Source organism: Papaver somniferum, chromosome 10 (genome assembly GCF_003573695.1).
Source record: "Papaver somniferum cultivar HN1 chromosome 10, ASM357369v1, whole genome shotgun sequence".
In the NCBI taxonomy this organism is placed as follows: domain Eukaryota; kingdom Viridiplantae; phylum Streptophyta; class Magnoliopsida; order Ranunculales; family Papaveraceae; genus Papaver; species Papaver somniferum.
In genome coordinates, this window is record NC_039367.1 from 115,626,766 (window position 1) to 115,646,903 (window position 20,138).

The following is a 20,138-nucleotide window of genomic DNA, read 5'->3' on the forward strand; positions in this document are numbered from 1 at the left end:
ATTTTTTCTTCTCTCTTACGTCAAAAAACCTAAAAAGTTAATCTATTTTTTCTATCTAATAATTACAAACAAAACCCTAAGTCTAATCTCATAAACCATACTAGATTACCTGATCTACTTAGGGAATTATTACTTTTTTTTTGATTGGAAAATGAATTATATAACTAGCAAATATAGTACATAAAATTTACAATTTCGTTTCTATCAAATACATTAGAGATAATGCTAGATTGCTTAATTTTTTGTTGTAATTTCGTAGACATATATTGAAGGTTCTTTATTCTTGCTTCCTTGGCAATTTGATCCGCTGTTGAATTGTATTTTCTATTTGTAAACTTTATCTGAGCTTGAGGAAGATCTTTTAAAATTGTCTTGACTTCTTGAACGGGAATTACTACTAGATGAATGAAGATAAACTAGCCGTTATGAAACTATTCTGGATCTAGTGTTCCGTAAGCCCCCGTATGAGCCCTCGTAAAGAAAGTGCAGAACATAATGTAAGACATGACAGAAATCTTATAAAAACTACAACTGAGAAGCAGAAGCAGAGGAGTTGATCAATTCGGTCGATTGAAGAATCTCAAATCTTTAAACAGTGACTGAAATCCATTTCTGAATTTTTAAGAGATCTCCCATCTTCTCGGCAACACATCAACTAATGAACATCTTCTAAGACCAAAGCCAACTGCTCAAGTGACTCAAAATGGATCATTGATATACCTCTTTGAAGAGGCGGATGTAATTATAAAGTGCAAACTTCCAGTACCAAGAACAAAAACTTTCCACACAAAGAATGTACAGTAAATGTTAGTGAAGAAGCGTAATCAGCTCTTTTTTTTTTCTAATCAATTTTTTTTTGATCTTTTTGTTATGTTCTTTGAAGAATTACAATTTGTTACACAGATAAAAGAGCAAAGATGATGATCACAATGAAATCATCTGTACAAGCAGAGACTTGATAGGAAATTCCTGTTTTTTTAAGTCAAATTCTGCTTCTACCAAGAGTGTTTGAATTCAAACCATCCTACTAATTTACTGAGTTTCATCTACAACATGTACAGGAGAAGAAATATGAGAGAGAAGGAAATGGCCTTTTCTTTTTTTCAGCGTTGTCTAAATACAAGAATCTGTTTCCACAAACAATGACGGCTCTGGCAGGTTTTCTACAGCAGTTGCCCTTCAATTGAAGCTGAAAACTGAAAATCACATCAAGCAACTGATTCCGTAAAAAAGTGGTGTTGACGGGGAAGATTAAAGGGAAAAAGGGAATTCAAATTTTGAATTATTTCCATATTGGATCAAGTCGAGTCTGATGATCATGAACTGCAAACCGATTTAAAGAGAAATATTTGATCTGACAATGATAATATACTTGTGTCATAATGATAGGAACCACCGGGGAGTGAATGGGTAGCAAAACTGCTTGTTCATGGGGCAATATTGCAATACTCGAGAATATCAGAAAGAATACTCGAGCAGGGGGATCTGCAAAGAAAATTAAGCTTTCGTTAAAGACAAAATCGGATGATAGAAAAATAAATATTGAGAAAAGAGTTTGAACAAAATATGAGAATGGTGAAAACAAATAAAAGAAAATCGATTTTTGCAAAAGAGAGGAAGGTCTATAATCAAAACATATAAGGATTAAACAAAACCTTCATAAATGATTATGAACATAGAGAGGATGGTAAATAAACATGCTAAACAAGATTAACTAATATAACAAAGATCAAACAAATCAAGAAGATTGAGAAAAAAGAAAAATATTAAGACGCGATTTTAAAACTGGGTTAGCTCAGAACATCGCCCGATCCTCTGTAGCACATGATTTTCGGACCCTTTAAGACGTATATTATCAAACACAACTCAGTTTTAACATAAACCAATGTTATGCTTTCCTCCTGTGTACTTTTAAATAAGTAAAGCATTGGCAGTGGATAGAGGGACTCTTTGGTGATTTCCTATGAGTAGGGGCTTCGTTAGGGGATGACCTTAAGACGTACTATCAAATTTCCAAATTACTCTTCCATCTATTAAATTTTAAAACCTATCGTATTCATTTCAAAAAATATTACCTCTTCCCCTTCTTCAATTGTAACTTTTTTTTTTTTGTTTTCTTCTCTTTTGTGTGTTTGAAATGGGTCAGATTGATTGAAATCAGAGAAAATATCAGTGTTGAAGATTGAGAATTCTTAACTTTCTAACTTTAATTTTTACTCCCTGAAGTTGTTATTATTGGGTTTTTCGATTTCCAAGTGATTTTACGGTTAGATTCGAGTTTATGGAACCAACTATATATTTTGTAGTTGGTTTTGGTTCAAAAACCTAACCGTAAATGAGTTACAGGTAGGTGTTTGGTTTAAAAAACCTAATCGTAAATGAGTTACGGCTAGGAGTTCATCATTTCCTAGCCATTAAATTGTCTTATGGTTGGTTACGTATGCAAAAACCCAAACCCAATTATAAACACGTCTAAAAATCTTATAAATTCAAGCATCCTCGCATCTTCATCATGAGATATGTAAAATTTGGCTTGTTTATCATATAAGGATTCACCCACATTACTGGGAATCACTCGTTATGGTTGAGTGCCAGGGTTTTCAAAAAAAAAAAACATCAATTTTTTCTTCTCTCTTACGTCAAAAAACCTAAAAAGTTAATCTATTTTTTCTATCTAATAATTACAAACAAAACCCTAAGTCTAATCTCATAAACCATACTAGATTACCTGATCTACTTAGGGAATTATTACTTTTTTTTTGATTGGAAAATGAATTATATAACTAGCAAATATAGTACATAAAATTTACAATTTCGTTTCTATCAAATACATTAGAGATAATGCTAGATTGCTTAATTTTTTGTTGTAATTTCGTAGACATATATTGAAGGTTCTTTATTCTTGCTTCCTTGGCAATTTGATCCGCTGTTGAATTGTATTTTCTATTTGTAAACTTTATCTGAGCTTGAGGAAGATCTTTTAAAATTGTCTTGACTTCTTGAACGGGAATTACTACTAGATGAATGAAGATAAACTAGCCGTTATGAAACTATTCTGGATCTAGTGTTCCGTAAGCCCCCATATGAGCCCTCGTAAAGAAAGTGCAGAACATAATGTAAGACATGACAGAAATCTTATAAAAACTACAACTGAGAAGCAGAAGCAGAGGAGTTGATCAATTCGGTCGATTGAAGAATCTCAAATCTTTAAACAGTGACTGAAATCCATTTCTGAATTTTTAAGAGATCTCCCATCTTCTCGGCAACACATCAACTAATGAACATCTTCTAAGACCAAAGCCAACTGCTCAAGTGACTCAAAATGGATCATTGATATACCTCTTTGAAGAGGCGGATGTAATTATAAAGTGCAAACTTCCAGTACCAAGAACAAAAACTTTCCACACAAAGAATGTACAGTAAATGTTAGTGAAGAAGCGTAATCAGCTCTTTTTTTTTTCTAATCAATTTTTTTTTGATCTTTTTGTTATGTTCTTTGAAGAATTACAATTTGTTACACAGATAAAAGAGCAAAGATGATGATCACAATGAAATCATCTGTACAAGCAGAGACTTGATAGGAAATTCCTGTTTTTTTAAGTCAAATTCTGCTTCTACCAAGAGTGTTTGAATTCAAACCATCCTACTAATTTACTGAGTTTCATCTACAACATGTACAGGAGAAGAAATATGAGAGAGAAGGAAATGGCCTTTTCTTTTTTTCAGCGTTGTCTAAATACAAGAATCTGTTTCCACAAACAATGACGGCTCTGGCAGGTTTTCTACAGCAGTTGCCCTTCAATTGAAGCTGAAAACTGAAAATCACATCAAGGAAGTCTTTTAATATAAACTTTTCTGGTGGCAAGCTTCTCAAGGGACTCCCCAGAGAGATGGAGGCATCATTTCAGCTTTTCCAATGCCCTTGGGTGACTGGTACTGATCAACCTGCAAAAAGGACATGAGATATAACTAAAAACAATTCGTTTGTGAAACAGAATGATACATTTATAGGAAACTGAAAAGTGAAAAGCTTAGGTTTCTAGGTTAAGGGTCTGCAGATTCAGAGATACAATATAGAAGAATGGGCACCTTTTTTTCTTTCTATTGATTGTTGTCAAGTACATAATTCTCTAACTCTTACCTTCTTCGCTGAAGGCAAAGATACCCCCAAGCAGGTCGTCATCGTCTCCTTCTTCAGGTTTCTCCCTCTCACAGTGACTACTATTACTGTCTGCATCAGTAACAGATCCAGTTAACTCGTGAGATTCGTCAAGCTCAGAGGGTTTACAGTATCCTTCCTGAAAGAATAGCCCGAAATCTGGTTCATCATGCAAGTTTGTAGGCACAGCTTCCTCTGAAAGATTAGTTGGACTTGAGGAGAACTGTTTAGACGCACTAGAAATTTCAGAGATCCCATTGGTGCTTAAAAAGGCATCTTCTTCAGCTATAGGTTCTCTGACACCAAACATGTTATTTTTTAAGGAGGACATATCATTTGCAACACAACTTTCTTCTACATGAGAATCAAACTTGTCAATGCTTCCCGATTGAGATGATGCATATTCTCTACTAGAGAAGCTTGGGTTCGTTAGGAGTGGATCGAGCTTCTTACTGCCACTTCTTGCATTTCCTATCGCATTCATAGTTAGGTCAACATGTTCAGGAGACTTGACTGTGTTCGATTGATCCACATCAAGTAAACTTCCATATGTTACTGATGACCCTAATGGATGAAAGAAGTTAGTAACATGTTATATAAGGATGAAACCATAAAATTAATCAAAGCATAGCTTTATAACTGGGTTTAAGACTAATAATAGCTAGAAGATAGAAAAGGACTTTGCAATGTTAGCAAAATCAAAAAATAACTTAGGATTTTTGTGTCAATAACTCAAATACAACAACTTACCTCTATTTGAGCCTTCTGCTGACACAACCGATGATGGCTTAGAATGGTATCCTCCAGATTCTTCTGTGAGCTTGCCTTTCACTTTGTGAGACTCAGAAAATGAAGAACTTTGAATGCGCCCACCTACATAGCTCCTACATTACTCAGAAAATGTAAAAAACAATTATTTACAATGAGTGGGCTGAAAATTTTAGCTTCATTCAACAGCACAATTTACATGCTGCCAGTTGGGTGCGGGTAACGAGGAGGACTTCAGCAAATCTTGATGTGTGCGGACTAAGCAAGTGCACAATAAATTGTCTGATACAGTAAATAACAGAAAGATGCGAGAAATTACCTGTCATTCCAATTTGATTTGATGCTATGGATATGGTCAAAGACAGGCAGTAAGTCTTTTCGCCTTATCTCAACCTCTTGAGAAGGAACCTTCTCGATGTCAATCTCTCCACCAACATCATATTCTGTAAAATTCCTCTCACTAGCCCTCAAAGGAAACATCGTGTAGAACGAAATCTACAAGAAAAGTGAATGAAATTATTACCAATAACAAACAAAATAGCAAGAGGAATCACCAGAATGGGTACCTTAGATTTCTGCCATATCGGTATCCTCCCAGAGCTTATCTGCACCTCCGCATTAGAGAGATACCAATGAAGTCTTTCATGGGGTTTTGCTAAATCTTTGCTACCTGTGGAACTGTTTGATATCACCGAACTTACATCATTATCCTCAGAATCAGCAGCATCCATGGCAATCTCTGCAGCACTTTGTCCAAACCGGTCAAATTTAGAGAAAGATTCCTCTCTTTCTGGCCAATCTGATTTTCGGCAAACATCCCACCACTGAATAGGTTCACCTTTCACCTTTAGTTCTTCATCTTGTTGCACCGGAGAATTTGCCTCACTTCTAAAACCACCGTCACTTGGCTCTGTACCCAAAGATGGCACAAGCTCATGTTGAACTAGATGTCCAGAAGGAGTATAGACCAATAGATGCTCCAGCGCATTTGCCCAGGAAGGAACAGAGTGAAGATTGCGAGGTATGGAGTTGTGGAAAACCGAAGCAATAGCACCGGATGGAACAGATGTCTTTCCTGTTGCAGAAGCTGCAACGTTGGTAACCGATTTTATCCATTTAGAATAACTGTCTTTTATCCTGCTCACCGCAGATAATGTAACGGGAGGTGGGGGAGGAAACGACTGTTGATTTGGAATGAAAGATGAGGTGGACCACCATGGTGAAGATACACCTGGTAACAGGATGGGCCCATCACTATGAGAACTTTGTGTTTGAAAATCAGTATCACCTCCAAAAGGAGATATAACAAAGATATGGCAAGTTCCCCTGGACGATATGATAGCTGCCCACTGACTATACTGACTAAAGCAGATGTCTTGTATAACCTGAATATTCATAATATGAACATTAAAAGAATGGGAAATCAAAATAAGAAACTAAAAAGATATCAACCATGCATCCAAGGAAGAAAGTGTTTAAAAAAAACAACTCTAAAAAAGACAAATTTATTTCAGTGCTTACAGCTGTTGTCATTCCACGATGCATCTTGTAAAGATGAACATGAGAATTGCTCCAATCGTAGCTTGTCGTACCTGCCCCATTCTTTATGACGGATGGCATAATTCGGAAGATATTTATGTTGTTGCCATGTATAGATGCAGTGACCAGAAGAGTCCCACTTGGATCAAAACACAATGCAGATATTGGGATTGTATGAGCTCTGAACTGTGAAATAACTGCCCTGGAGACGAAATCCTTCACAACAACCTGAAACAGGCCATTTCGAACATGAACATTTGCAAATATGAAGTTAAGTATTACCGTTTCTCAACAAAGCCAACACATTTTCTGCATACAAGTTCTTCACTAAATCAAAGAAATTGTACTCCTATGAAGTTCCAGAGATTGCGGGATCTTAGGATAATAAAAGATCTAGTTCACTGAGAAAATTGCACTTGAACTACCATGAGATTCTATTACGCCCATCGCATAAGAAGTATGATCATTTTCTAATTTATGTTTGGTATTTTTCTTGTAAGTTTTGATAGCAAAGTCAGACACTCTTCGGCAAAGAACCTCCTAATAATAAAAGAAAGTAGAGAGTGAAAGAGAACAAACCATCCCCGCATTATCAGGTTCAGCAGAATGTGATGGTGACCCAACCCTACCAACTTTCCAGCTAGAATTAGATGATACAGGAGAGTTTGAACCATCAGGAAGGAGCTCTTGACAGTACCTAGACAAAGTCTTGTATCCCATATCGCCTAGATTGATTAATCCAGCAGCTAAATGTTTGCTAGATTCCATTGCATAACGAGCCATCAAGCTCCCATTGCCGGGTGAAGTTGAAGGACTAACACCTGGAGAAGGGGTGAGGATTTGTGGACTTAGCCGGCCCATGTTTGACAACAGAGGACTGACAGAAGCATAAGCTAACCACCTAGGACCCACACCCATTGGACCATACCCGATGTTGACCCCAAGCTCTCCTTGTATTCCTACCTGGGGCACAGGGTAGGTCAGCACACTAAATTTGTTCTCGAGAGTGAGGGCATCGAAGCAGTAAATCTGACACAAGAAACGATAAGAACAGTTAAAATTCTTGGCTCCATTAGTAGTTTTGAAAACTATGAAATACACAATATATTTGCAGTACATGGTAAAAATGGGTTTCAGTCCATGTGTTCCTGAAATGCCGAGAGTGGTGAACCAAAACATTGAAAAATGCTAAATTCTCAGAGACTGAATATAAAATAACTTGCAATCAGAGCATCCTAATTTATAGTGCAATCATAGTCTGATCATCAGCTTGAATACTACAAATACTTACTTGTGCTGCAAGACCAACAGCTACTATGTGAGGGCTGCATCTAACCATGTAAATTGCCGACCGAAAGCGCAAGAGATGCACATAACTGTGAGACCTTAGTGAATAAAACCGAACAGCTGTAGGAGACGAAACACAGTTTCCTGCTTGAGGCTCAATATTACCATCTTTAAACGGACCACCTGAATGTCCCCCTCCTTGAACCCCTCCTGAACTGTTGGTTTCCTCTCCTCCAACAACTAAAAGCAAAGGATGTGATGCTCCAAAACCTTCAGGTCCTCCTAAATTTACTGGAATCGGCTGAATCTGTAGGAATGTAACTCGACCGTCCCGTTTTGAAACCAATTCAGTGACATTAGAGGCATCCTCAACATTAAGAACTTGAAATCCATTGCAGTAACCAACTAAAAGAACATGTTTGAAGGTTGATGGACCAAGCTCTAGTTTGTCGAAACCAGCCCATAATACCTGTTTGACCACAGATAGTTCGCATGATAAGTAATCTGACCTGATACGGAAAACATGATAGCTGAAGCAGATTAATTGAGATCAGATGGTGAAGGTTGCTATTCTCCAATACTCATTACATAATAACTTTATCGTATAATTCAAAACGTACACAGTTACTAGGTGGCTGAGTTCAAATGACATAACTGCAACTGCCTGAGGTCCTATTTTCCGCAGTTATACTGGATATCTTACTTAGTCAGTCTGGTGACCTAATCTCTAGGCTCTAAGTTTCTTGAGCTTGCATGTTATGGAGCAACATAAAAGTCCACAATAGATATGCAAAAATCCCATGTTCCCAACCATTCACTAATACGAGCACGACGCCCGATGCTTCAGTACATTTAGAGTTGCAATGGAAATACTGGACTATGAATAAACCTTGGATATTCATTTTGTTAAGTCGTAAACAATTATGACGCTCTGATAGATACGTAGGCTTAAACATCATGCGATACCTCAAACTCGACATCCCATAAAATTATCCCCAATTCCTAAAAGGCTTCAAGAACCCATGATTTGAGAACTTAATATCTACAACCTGGGTTCATCTAGGTCTAAATTTCTCAACCCTTATACACCTAACCACTACTTATAACCAAATGAACTTAAATTTCCCTCATTTGAACTGCCCATGACTTCAAAGTAAACATAAATTCATCCCCAAACCAATCCCAAAGTCAACAGATTCATAATACATACAAGAAATCAAACACACAAAAAAGGGGGGAATAAAAAAAAACATTAAGAATCTACAATATTGGTATACCAATCATACTATTTTAAGTCATACAACTAAAGATGAATGAAACCTAATGCAAACAATGAGATTACAAGTAATTAAATAGGAACCCAGATTAGGTGATTAAATAAAAAGAAGAAAAAGGATTGAACCTGGTCTTTACGATCTTCATTAGAGACGGAGATAGAAGCAGCAACGGAAGCACTAGCAGAACGAACAGTAGTAGCAACAGTAGTTGCATTAGTAGTAACAGTTTTTAAACAAGATGATACAATCCTTATTGAATTTGTCAATAACCCATTATTGTTTCTAGTACCATTCCCTTTTCCTTTCCTCATCCTCCGAAAAAAACCCCAAATGTTTCAAAAAAATTCTTCAATAACTTTTCTTCTTCACCCACCACCACCACCAACCATAATCGAGTTTTTATCATTCGATTTCAAAATCAAAAACTAACCCATAATCAAGGACCAGTCAAGAATGATTTTGGTAGTTGATGATTATCCAAAATAAGTTGTAATTCTTGATGTTTTTCTTTGGTTTGACGTGAAAGGAATAATAAGAGAGAGAGAAACAAATTCTATTTAGACTTGTTCTTTTCTTTTGATCTATTTAGACTTGTGTTGCCAGTTGTTTCTGCTGCAAGTAAAAATTAAACTAAAGAAATCAATTATTTGGGTTTTTTTTTTTAATTAAAAATAAGCAAAAGATTTAGGTTTAACTTGTTTGAGATATGAGATGATGCAGAAGATGATGGTGTCGTAACGGGAACGAAGAAGTAGTGTAGAGGCGTAATGAGAAGAAGAAGACAGACACGGGTTTGCGATTTAGTGGGATTTATTATTATTATTATTATTATTATTAGGGATTTTAATTGAAAATTAGGTTGGTAAATAGTGAAATTAATTTGACGTGGGAGGGAAAATTTTAATGCTATATGGTAACATAACTAAAAATAAGAAGAGGTAACAATATTTAAGGTTTAGATTTTGTATTGTGAAAAATACTAGGACCCCCTTATTATATGGGTTCAACATATAGAAGCCCCACAAAATGGATCTTTCACTATCAACTCCATACTTTCACTTTTTGATATTTCTAGGCCCATAACTTTTAATTATCGGGCTTACCAATAAAAATTTTAGATCTGGAATTTTTATATTACCTAAAGTACCCATTTATAAGCAAAAGTCACTGGAGATATTTTCATTTTCAATTTTTATTTCTCTTTCCCTCTCTCCGGAGAAAAACTTCTCTCTCTCTCTCTTTCATTCTCCCTAACCCTCTCGATCGAGCTCTCCAATGAAGAAACAACTCCTCCAAAATAGCAGAAATGAAGAAGCAAATAAGTCATCTTCATTTATCGGTCTCCAAGATCTGATAACACACTAAGATTTGGGGTTTACAAATGATTTCAGTTCATAAACCACATAAATTGAAGAAAGAGATTTGATAAAGACCGTAAAAGAAAGTAAAAAGGGCGATAAACTTGAAATTGAGGTAGTTATATGGTTTTTATTACATTTTTGTTTCATTCGATTTAGGCTTTCATTTTAATTCCGGTTGTTCTTCCATCAGATCTTGAATTCGCAATAATATATTGAAGATTTTTCAGATCTATATTATATCGATTATTCAAATCATAGTCGGAGCTTAGATCTATTTGTGTATCATCTTAATCTCTCTTTTGAGATGGAAATTTCGAGAAAATTTCAATTAATTTCTTTCTAGGGTTCTTGAGTGAGATTTAACTTATCTCTGAATCTGTAATTATTATTGAAAAGATAAGTTCATATTTGAACTCAGGATACTTTATTTTTTATTACCCCTTCAATCGATTTAATTTTGGTCAACTTTTGATTTTCTATCTAATTTAACCCTCTATATGTTCAAATGAAATTTGTTTAAGTTATGCGCAAGTTAAGAATACTAATTTGTTTTTATTTTAGCTTGACGTTATGCAGCCTTCTCACCATTCACTGTGATCAAGAAGAAGCTCGTTAAAAAGATGGGACAAAACAAACTCATCATTGACTGGACTGTATGAAAGATGATAACAATAGGTTTGTTTTTTCATTTCTCTTCCACTCACATTTTTAGTGGATGATGGTCAATTTTTAGTGGATGGTGTAGTACGTGAACTTTACTTTTTGGCTAGTGTGTCTGATGTGAATTAGCTTCTGTAGTATTTCTTGAACTTTGCTGTTGTGAGAATGAATTAGTTTATATTTTTGTAGTTATGGAGTTGATTAAGCATGCATAAGTAGTTGCACTGTTAGTGGTATGATTGACAGAAATAATATTTTGGATTTTAAGTTGATTAAGAAGTGATATGTAGTTAAGTTGTTAGCGATTTCACTGAATTAAATCAACTCAGTTGGGTTTCAGGAATCTGTTGTTATAAGATTTTGTTGGTGGTGTTATGTGTTGGATTGTTAGAGCTAATGAGAGTGGTATGTGGATTGCTAGATCATCATTTCCTTAGCATTTTAGTTGTTTACGTTTACGTTTCTATTTTTTACATATGAATTGTAGGATAATTGGATGTGTAGCTGCTAGTTACACATTATAATTGGATGTATAGTTGTTATATTTTGGTGTGTATCCCATAATTAGTACACCAGTCATATACATGTATAATCCATCGTTACACTAGTCAGATGCAATATAATCTGCGGTGTTTGTTTGGTTTGAAACTTGAATGATGAGTTTCATTCATTATAATTTACTAATTATATGCATGTGTAACTCGTAGTTACACAACTCAGATGCATGTATAGCCCCAAGTTACACTATTCAGTTGCCTCGGTAACTCATAGTTACACATTAAGTTGGATGACACTGTAAAAGAACCCAATCAACTGTTGATATCAGAGAAAGATATCCCTCAGGAAACCTTGGAGAAAGGTAAATAGTAAACAATGTTCATTTCCAAATTTTTTTTGGCATTGGTTCATGTGTGTCTGTTGTATTGATTTATTGTATTTGTTATCAAATGTCAATTGCAGGGAATACAAAATCCTGATATATTGGAGTTTGATAACAAAAGAAAGCTAATTGTGCAAGATGAGGATATGAAAATTCTTCTTTTGTGAAAAGGTGAAGGCAGGTATGATACAATTATATGTCCATCTCTCTGCTTAAACATCATATGCAGGCATCTTAAAAATTAATTGGTTAGAGGAATACCTAACTAATCATGATTGGATATTTTGATGTGTATAAATTTAAGGTACACTAGCCAAAGTGAAACTAGATTTAAGGTATGATGCATGTGTAATTGCCGAGTACTTTAGCCATATTTTTGGTGTGTATCCCTTAATTAGTACACCAGTCACATACATGTGTAATTCCTAGTTACACTAGTCAGATGCACGTGTAACTCATAATTACACAAATCAGATGCATGTGTAACTTCTAATTACACTTTTCATATGCATGTGTAACTCGTAATTACACATGCTAAAACGAAAAAACCTTGCAAGGAAAGATTACATGGGTACACAAGCTTTTTTTATGGATGTGTAACTGCTGATTAAATTTATGCATCTTCCTAGAAAGAGATTCATTGATTTTGGTAAATTCACTAGATCTCCAAACACAAATGTTGGTTAGGTAGTTATGATATTTGTTTCACTGTTCGATTTTTTATTAATTTGTTTTGTATCATATGTGTGTCAGCTGTTGTGAGGAAGGAGATTGGAGATGAGATTGATCGAGAGACAGGACGTGGCAATGGAATTTCTAGTTTTTCTATTCATCTTAGTATTTACTCTCCGAATGGTAAGATTATCTCGTGTAAAGTGGTGCCTTAAGTTTGAATACCTAAAATGATTACGAGTTTGTAGATGTTGCTTCTTTGGTCATCTGGCTCATCTCTTCTGTTGTTTTTTGAACCTTCGCAGTTGTGAATTTGACCCTGATGGATCTTCCTGGATTGACGAAAGTTGCCATTGGTAAGTTTCAGTTAAATTTTCTTTAAGTTTCAGTTAGTGGTGGTGTTTTTGTATGAAGCTGAGAGGTTTGGTATGGATGTTAGAGCTGTGTTAGACATTGTAAGTTGGATCTACTTTACATTCTGCTTGTCTTAGTGGTGGTGTTTTAGTATGGATGTGTAATTTTTAGTTACACAAGCTAAATAGATGTGTAAATTTCAGTTACACATGCTAATTCGATGTGTAACTTCTAGTTACACAAACTAAATAGATGTGTAATTTCTAGTTACACATGCTAATTAGATGTGTAACCTTTACTTACACATACTTTGCTTTAGGTAACTTAGGCTTGCAAGTTCATGATAAATGGCATATTCCATATGCAGGTGTAACTCCTAGTTACACAAGCCATATGCATGTGTATCTCCTAGTTACACATGTTATATGCATGTGTAACTCTCAGTTACACAATTCAGATGCATGTGTAACTACTAGTTACTCTAGTCAGATGCTTGTGAAACTGAATATACATTGTTGTATGTACTGTTCATTTTGATCTTATAAATACTGATTGCTTGTTGTTATATTTCAGGTTTCAGATAACTTCATAAAAGCTAATTGCTTAAACGTGGTAATGATCTCGCTGGAACTGGAGTTGACGCTGAATACACAAGTCAGATGCATGTGTAACTCTCAATTACACTAGATAGACACATATGTAACTCTCAATTACACTAGACAGATGTGTGTAAATTCTAGTTACACATGCTAAAAAATTGTTGTAAATGAATATTAAAGTAATACATGTATTTTTTTTTTGTGTTTTCTTTTTGATGTCTATTTTCTGCGTATATATACAAGTGTAACTTTGCATTACACATATGATAAGGATGTGTAACTTCTGGTTACACATGCCATATGCATGTGTAACTTCTGTTTACACCTTCGCACTGTATTTTAATAATTTCGGGCCTAGATTTAATAATTTTGGGCCTAGATTTAAATTTTATTTAATTATGGGCTTGACAATATGCATAAGGGTATCAAGGTCTTTTAAAAACTCGGGGCCTAGATTTAAATTTTTTTTAATTAAGGGCCTCATATTATGGGTTATCCATGGGTTGGGCCTGAGCCTAATTTCCCCTTTTGTATTACTATGACTGTGGGTTGGTGGGGGTGTTGTTTAAATGACAACACAATTTTGGAAAAAACCAACAAATAAATATTTGAAAATCTATTTGTTAGGCTAACTAACAGTTATCCTGATTTATGAACATATATAGCAGGCCATAAGAAACAGGCCATAATCGAGCGACGCTACGCCCGGTTCTCGATTTGGTAACATGAAACTTGTTTTTTCTACTTTGGTTGCGGGAAGTTGGTAAGCGAAAACGGGGTACGTTAGACATGTCAAAAACGTAACTCTAAATCGATTGTGTATTCCATGCTGCTTTTCTTGGTTAATACATCTCAATCCCATACACTCTTTCGTAATAGGGACCGCATTGTAGGCTTAAACGTTGGTGTGCACCGCAAGGAGGCTCAGACACAAGTCATTTGCCGAAGTGCCATACCTCAAGGAGGAGTAGACCTATGCTCGTTTTAGAATGAATTTTTTCGTTTTTAATCTAATCGACAGTTTCATAGGGAAAAAATTGTTCATCACAATAATAGGACAATACTAAGACTTATTTGTCCAACTACTCATGGTAAAGGTTGAAAATACCGGATTCATTGTTGAAATGATTTCATTAAGGTTTTTAGGATTCAGTTTATTTTCTTACGCTATAATAGCCATCATGGAAGAAAAGAAATTTGAGGTCGTTTTGAAAGAAGACCGGTAGAGTCAGAATCCATCAAAAGATTGATACTAATTCTTTGGACTTTGGAATTCTAATGAAGATATTGTATTTTCGAATTGGATATCTATTTAGCATCTTTAAACTTGATCTTTTGAATGTATTTTCTTAACATAACTTTTTTCCATAAAAAATAAATGGATGGAATTTCAGTTTACATCTCTTACTCAGGGCCGGCCTTGAGATTTCGCTGCCCTGAAGCCAAGAAAAGATTGTTGCCCCATACCGAAATCCCTCATGGCGTTACCAGTAATCCATGTATACTTCTCAAATGTTACGTATATCAAGCAACAATTTTAAATTTGCATCAAGTTGCCAAAAATTTTCGCAAAAACCTGAAGAGGTGGTGGTTGTTATAGCGGTGTAGGGCAGCAAACTGGACGAAAGAAAATTTTTGTTTCTGAGTTATTAGATATTAACCAATGAAGTGATGAACCACTAGAGTTTTTACTTAAATTCGCCCTTTCTGAAGCACATACCACGATTAGTTTTAGTCTTTTAGAGCAATCTCGTCTCTCTTTACAGTAGGTGTCAGCTTTTCAGGATGCTACATCTTCATCTCAATCTTTTGCTCCTCACCTGTCAACTGTACTTCCTGTCTCGTGTTCTTCAAAAGTGCTTATGCTCCACATCGAGCCACATAATACGCATCCTCATAGAATGTGGATAAAAAATTATCACAGTATTCACTATATTTGAACTTAATATTGTATTGCAGTAGTGAACATATGCAACGTCATTTTAGTTCTCAAACACTTCAAACAAAAATTAGCATCAGCAGCATCACCGATGGAATGAAAAACGCTGCGCAGCATCCAGGGATATCTGAAACTTGAATTGATCATTCAGTTAGCTCGATGAAGTCCCCGTTTAGAAGCAATCTGTAAGCCTCTCTTCATTCCCACATGAGTGTTGTAGGGCAGCAAACTGGACAGAAGGAGAGAACGTACGATGAAGGAAAATTTTTGTTTATGACTTATTAGACGTTGACTAATAAATCATCAAAATAACTTCTTATTTACAGTATGCTCCTTCTTTTTTTAGGAATAAGTCCTCCACTTTATTTTTAATCACGCTACATATCTTCCTTTTTCTTCGTAAAATAAGACCCCCCCGGAAGAGAATAACGTTTTTGCTGCCCCTGTTTCGTGCTGCCCCGGAGTCAACCTTCATTGACCTTCCCTCAGGCCGACACTGCTCTTACTTAAAAATAAAAATAAAATGTATTTCACATAATTTCTCTAAATAATCCCATACAAAGGATTTGATTTCTATTGTATTTTTATATTGGCCATTTTGTCAATGATTGGTGAGGAAGTGGAATTTGAGATTTTATTTTTTATTAGCTATTTTTCTCAATGATTGGGGGGAGAAGTGAAGATTGCTCGTACAGAATTGCTGCCCAAAAGCTCGACAAAATGTTAAGTGCGATTGGTTAAGAATTTTCAATGATGCATATGAATTTGCACTTGTAAACTTTTTTTTTTTTTTTTTTTTTGGCTAATATAAGGTGTACCAAATTTTGTTTCCCCCTAACAAGGGGGATTGGGGATGACTAAAATATATGAAACTTGAAATAATCCGTGTGATAACGGCCCGATATGAGACAAATATTTTTTTTGTCATAATGATTTAAATAAATACGACCGTACGAACTATGATAAGATTTATTTTGACCAATGAGAGTTTTAGCTATGAAAATTTTAGATATTTGTCATCCAAATAATTATAAATTGGGCTACACTTATAATTGCTTAAAATATAATTTCTGATAAAAATGCCAGATAAATTGTTTTATTTTGTCATAAAATAATATTTTTTTAGTTGATCCCTAAACATTGGTGGTCTTTGATACTGTTTTGTGTTGTATTCAGACTATTATGTTGAATCTTCATCGATATTTGCAACCATTTCCGGATAAAAATATAACACCATTCTGCATGTTTTCCATATTCGGTATTTGCAACACCAAATCAAGAGTTGAGAAGCTGAAGGTGAATCATGATAATAAATAAGGATTTGAGAAGGATTTGGTGACAATGATGGGTCAGTAATTGAAGGTTTAGATAACGATGTTCAATCATGTTGTTGTTATGGAGGAAAAGACAATCATGATCAAGAAGATAAAAAAATAAACTTAGTAGATGCAAAGGAAAAAGAAAATCACCCAAAAAGTCAGGGAGTCTTATGAAAAGATTGAGGTTTCAGTGTCAGTGTAACTTTGAAAAGGAATGCAATCCCAAACTAGATTGTTATCCCATTTGCAAGGCTGCAAAGAATGCAAGCTTGCAAGTCTACATGTCCTAGCTAGGTTAATTATAAGCTTTAAAATAGCATTTGTCTTTTGTTGAATTGAAATTACGCCTATGATTGAAGCGAAATTTTTTGGTGATTCATTATCTGGTAAATCTCAATTGTGTGTATTATTTTTATTTTTCGATTCTTTTCTAAAAAAAAATGAAGTCAAAATAATTTTTTTGTATTTAATGTTCTTTGTTCTTTGGAGGTTGATGAAGGACAATTAATTTATTTCAAGGTAGAAATAAGGGTATATTGTAACCGCAAATATTTTAATGTGATTTGTTCTTTGTAGGTTGACTAGAATATAACCTATATCGTAACAACACGGCTCGATAACAAGTAATTTCATATGTTTAGATTTTGATTCTTGTCGTTCGTCTGCAGCTAGTACATAACATGACAACTGATTCCAATACTTTTTTAAATTGCCATGTGTTCTAACCGAGTCTATTTTGACATTATAATGTTATACGTTTTATGGCGTCACAGAAGTAACATAGTCTATTATTACTCACCAATATCCGCCGCCACCACAAAAGCGCATGATACCATTTATTTCTCCACCACCACCCAGTGACTAAGTCGAGGGTTGAATAATTTGTCTCTAGCCTCCCGTAGAATCCTAATAATTACATAAAATTCTTTAATTTTATCATATACATAATATTCAGTCCATCTATATTTAGGATTTAGTCCACCAAAGTTTACATCTTTCTTAGAAAAAAAATGTAGCCCCCCTAAATGTCAATTTACTCCGTCACTGCCACCCATCCCTTGCAAGTTCTTCGTCGTGATTTTAATTTTTAATCACAAACGCCATACATGAGGTTTCGATTGAAAAAAATTAGGTCGTCAATTAATTTACTACATTATATTTTTTTTCCTTGTTATATTATTTTTTGTATAATTTTATTTTACCATTATAAATCATTGTTCATACGATCTAGTATCAAAGATAGAAGGGTATCATTTGGAAATCTAGCGTTCATGAATAATTTTTTCTTATCCCTAAAATATATAGTACATGCCTTTATCAACCATGCTAAAAACAACTGACCACATCTTTCACAATACACTATTATTTGATTTATAATGACATAGAACCAATATTGTTCCCCACTACTCTCCAGCACCCAACGCCATTACTTCTTCCCTCACCACCACCTCGAACGGAGCCAGGATTTTGAGGAAGGGAAAGCAAAAAAATTTGGTAAGTTGGATACGGGTGTAGAATGGACTTAGTAGCCCAGTTTATCATAAAAATACCAAAAATAATTTCAATTGGGCTTGGCTCCGCCTCTGACCACCACTAATTTTTCTGCCTCCACCACTTTCTAAGAATCGTCACCGCTTCCACCACCCAGTACCCCCATTAATGTCTATTGATATAATCTTTATTTTTTTCAAAATAAACAACCAGTCGCATCGTTCACAATACAATGTTATCCGTGTTGAAACGACACAAAACTAATATTTTCCACCACTACTCACCAGCATCCATTGCCGCCATTTCTTCCCCCACCCCCACTAGGAACGAAGCCAGGATTTTGAGGAAGGGGAGCAAAAACTCTTGGATACTGGTGCAAAAGTGACTTAGTAGCTAATTTTAGGATAAAAATGGCCAAAAATAATTTTAATTGGGCTTGGCTCCGCCTCTGACTACCACTAATATTTCCGCCTCCACGACCTTTTAAGAACGACAACCGCTTCCACAACCCACTACCCCCACTAATTGTCTATTGATATTATTTTTATTTTTATCAAAATTATTTATGAATGGAAGTACATATTTATTAAATTATTCAATGGAACATTTATAATGAATAAAACAATAGATCATTTATTATGGTCAATTAGTGAAATACTAATTAATAAAACACTTTATATAAAAAATAATTAATGGATCATTTATTATGAGTAATTAATGAAATACTAATTAATAAAACACTTATAATATTTAAGTTGAACACACCAAGACCGTAGATTTATCTCCCCTCTTAGACAGATCTGGACCGTTCTTTATGTAGCCAAACTTAGCCAAGTTTGGTTCTGTATTCTAGAGATGCAGGTGGGCTCATTCAACTTTAAAAAGATACGAGTCATTTTTTAAAAAAAATAAAAAATATGAGTATAAAATATGGGTTTTACATAGTGGTACTATTCAATTGGCAAGGATTTTTTGTTGTTGGCACATTAAATTTTTTAATTGGTGAGGAACTAATTATGAGGGTTATCAATGCATACATCCATAATTGAAGGAGGTTAGAAATTTTACATCCGTCGAATGTCTTTATCTGGGATGAGACTTGAAAACGGGGGATATGACAACCACACCCAATAATTCGTTCGGCAATATGTATGGATTAAACTCCAATATAATTCCGAGAACACCAACTTAAAAACGAGACTCAATCAAGAAATATATCAAAGAGTTTTATCTCTTTCACAATACAATCAGTAAATCAACTAGACAAAAATCCGTGAGACTGATTGATATGAGAATAACTTGGACGGTACCAAAGACCAATGCCCAAGTGTCAATCAAGTTCTATCCAACAAACAAGGTCGGATTTATCAATTGTCATTAAATTACGTACAACTTGCGATATTTCAATTATATAAACAAATATAATGTGGAAAATAAATAACACAGACACCATAAATTTTGTTAACGAGGAAACCGCAAATGCAGAAAAACCCCGGGACCTAGTCCAGATTTGAACACCACACTGTATTAAGTCGCTACAGACTCTAGCCTACTACAAGTTAACTTCGGACTGGAATGTAGTTGAGCCCTAACCAAGTCTCACACCGATTAAGGTACAATCGTGTTCCTTGCGCCTTTTGAATCCAGGCAGGACTCTGCGCACTTGATTCCCTTAACTGATCTCACCCACAACTAAGAGTTGTTACGACCCAAAGTCGAAGACTTATAAACAAATCTGTCTCCCACATATAAGTCTATTATGGTTTTGTTTCTGTCTTTAGATAAATCAAGGTGAACAGGAAATTCAACTAATACCCCGGACTTATACTCTCG

At 34.9% G+C, this 20,138-nt stretch overlaps 1 protein-coding gene and 1 long non-coding RNA gene across 3 annotated transcripts; one reads left to right on the top strand and one right to left on the bottom strand.

Annotated features, from left to right (window-relative positions):
- Positions 1-3,450: 3,450 nt before the first annotated feature.
- On the bottom strand, positions 3,451-9,810 carry LOC113319338 (autophagy-related protein 18h-like). Of its 2 annotated transcripts, none has more exons than XM_026567603.1 (9): positions 9,156-9,810; positions 7,758-8,222; positions 7,046-7,495; positions 6,449-6,694; positions 5,494-6,312; positions 5,247-5,422; positions 4,910-5,043; positions 4,142-4,714; positions 3,451-3,945 (listed from the first exon to the last, which is right to left on the bottom strand). In XM_026567603.1, exons 1-9 carry the CDS (start codon positions 9,339-9,341, stop codon positions 3,941-3,943), a joined length of 3,054 nt encoding a protein of 1,017 aa, XP_026423388.1. In that variant the 5' UTR covers positions 9,342-9,810; the 3' UTR covers positions 3,451-3,940. The 2 variants fall into 2 exon arrangements, with proteins under 2 accessions (XP_026423388.1, XP_026423387.1); XM_026567602.1 differs by having other exon boundaries at positions 4,142-4,723.
- Positions 9,811-11,041: 1,231 nt separating this feature from the next.
- On the top strand, positions 11,042-12,028 carry LOC113317574. The gene is made up of 3 exons (XR_003343667.1): positions 11,042-11,066; positions 11,759-11,910; positions 12,012-12,028. It is a non-coding gene; the product is annotated as an uncharacterized LOC113317574 (long non-coding RNA).
- Positions 12,029-20,138: the final 8,110 nt, after the last annotated feature.

What these genes read in the sequence shown, in the direction of transcription:
- LOC113319338 (XM_026567602.1), bottom strand. Translation starts at nt 9,341, where the DNA reads ATGAGGAAAGGAAAAGGGAATGGTACTAGAAACAATAATGGGTTATTG. An exon ending in ATGAAGATCGTAAAGACCAG is followed by an intron (nt 8,223 to 9,155) that starts GTTCAATCCTTT and finishes GTGGTCAAACAG; the next exon opens with GTATTATGGGCTGGTTTCGA. An exon ending in ATCGTGGAATGACAACAGCT is followed by an intron (nt 6,313 to 6,448) that starts GTAAGCACTGAA and finishes ATGAATATTCAG; the next exon opens with GTTATACAAGACATCTGCTT.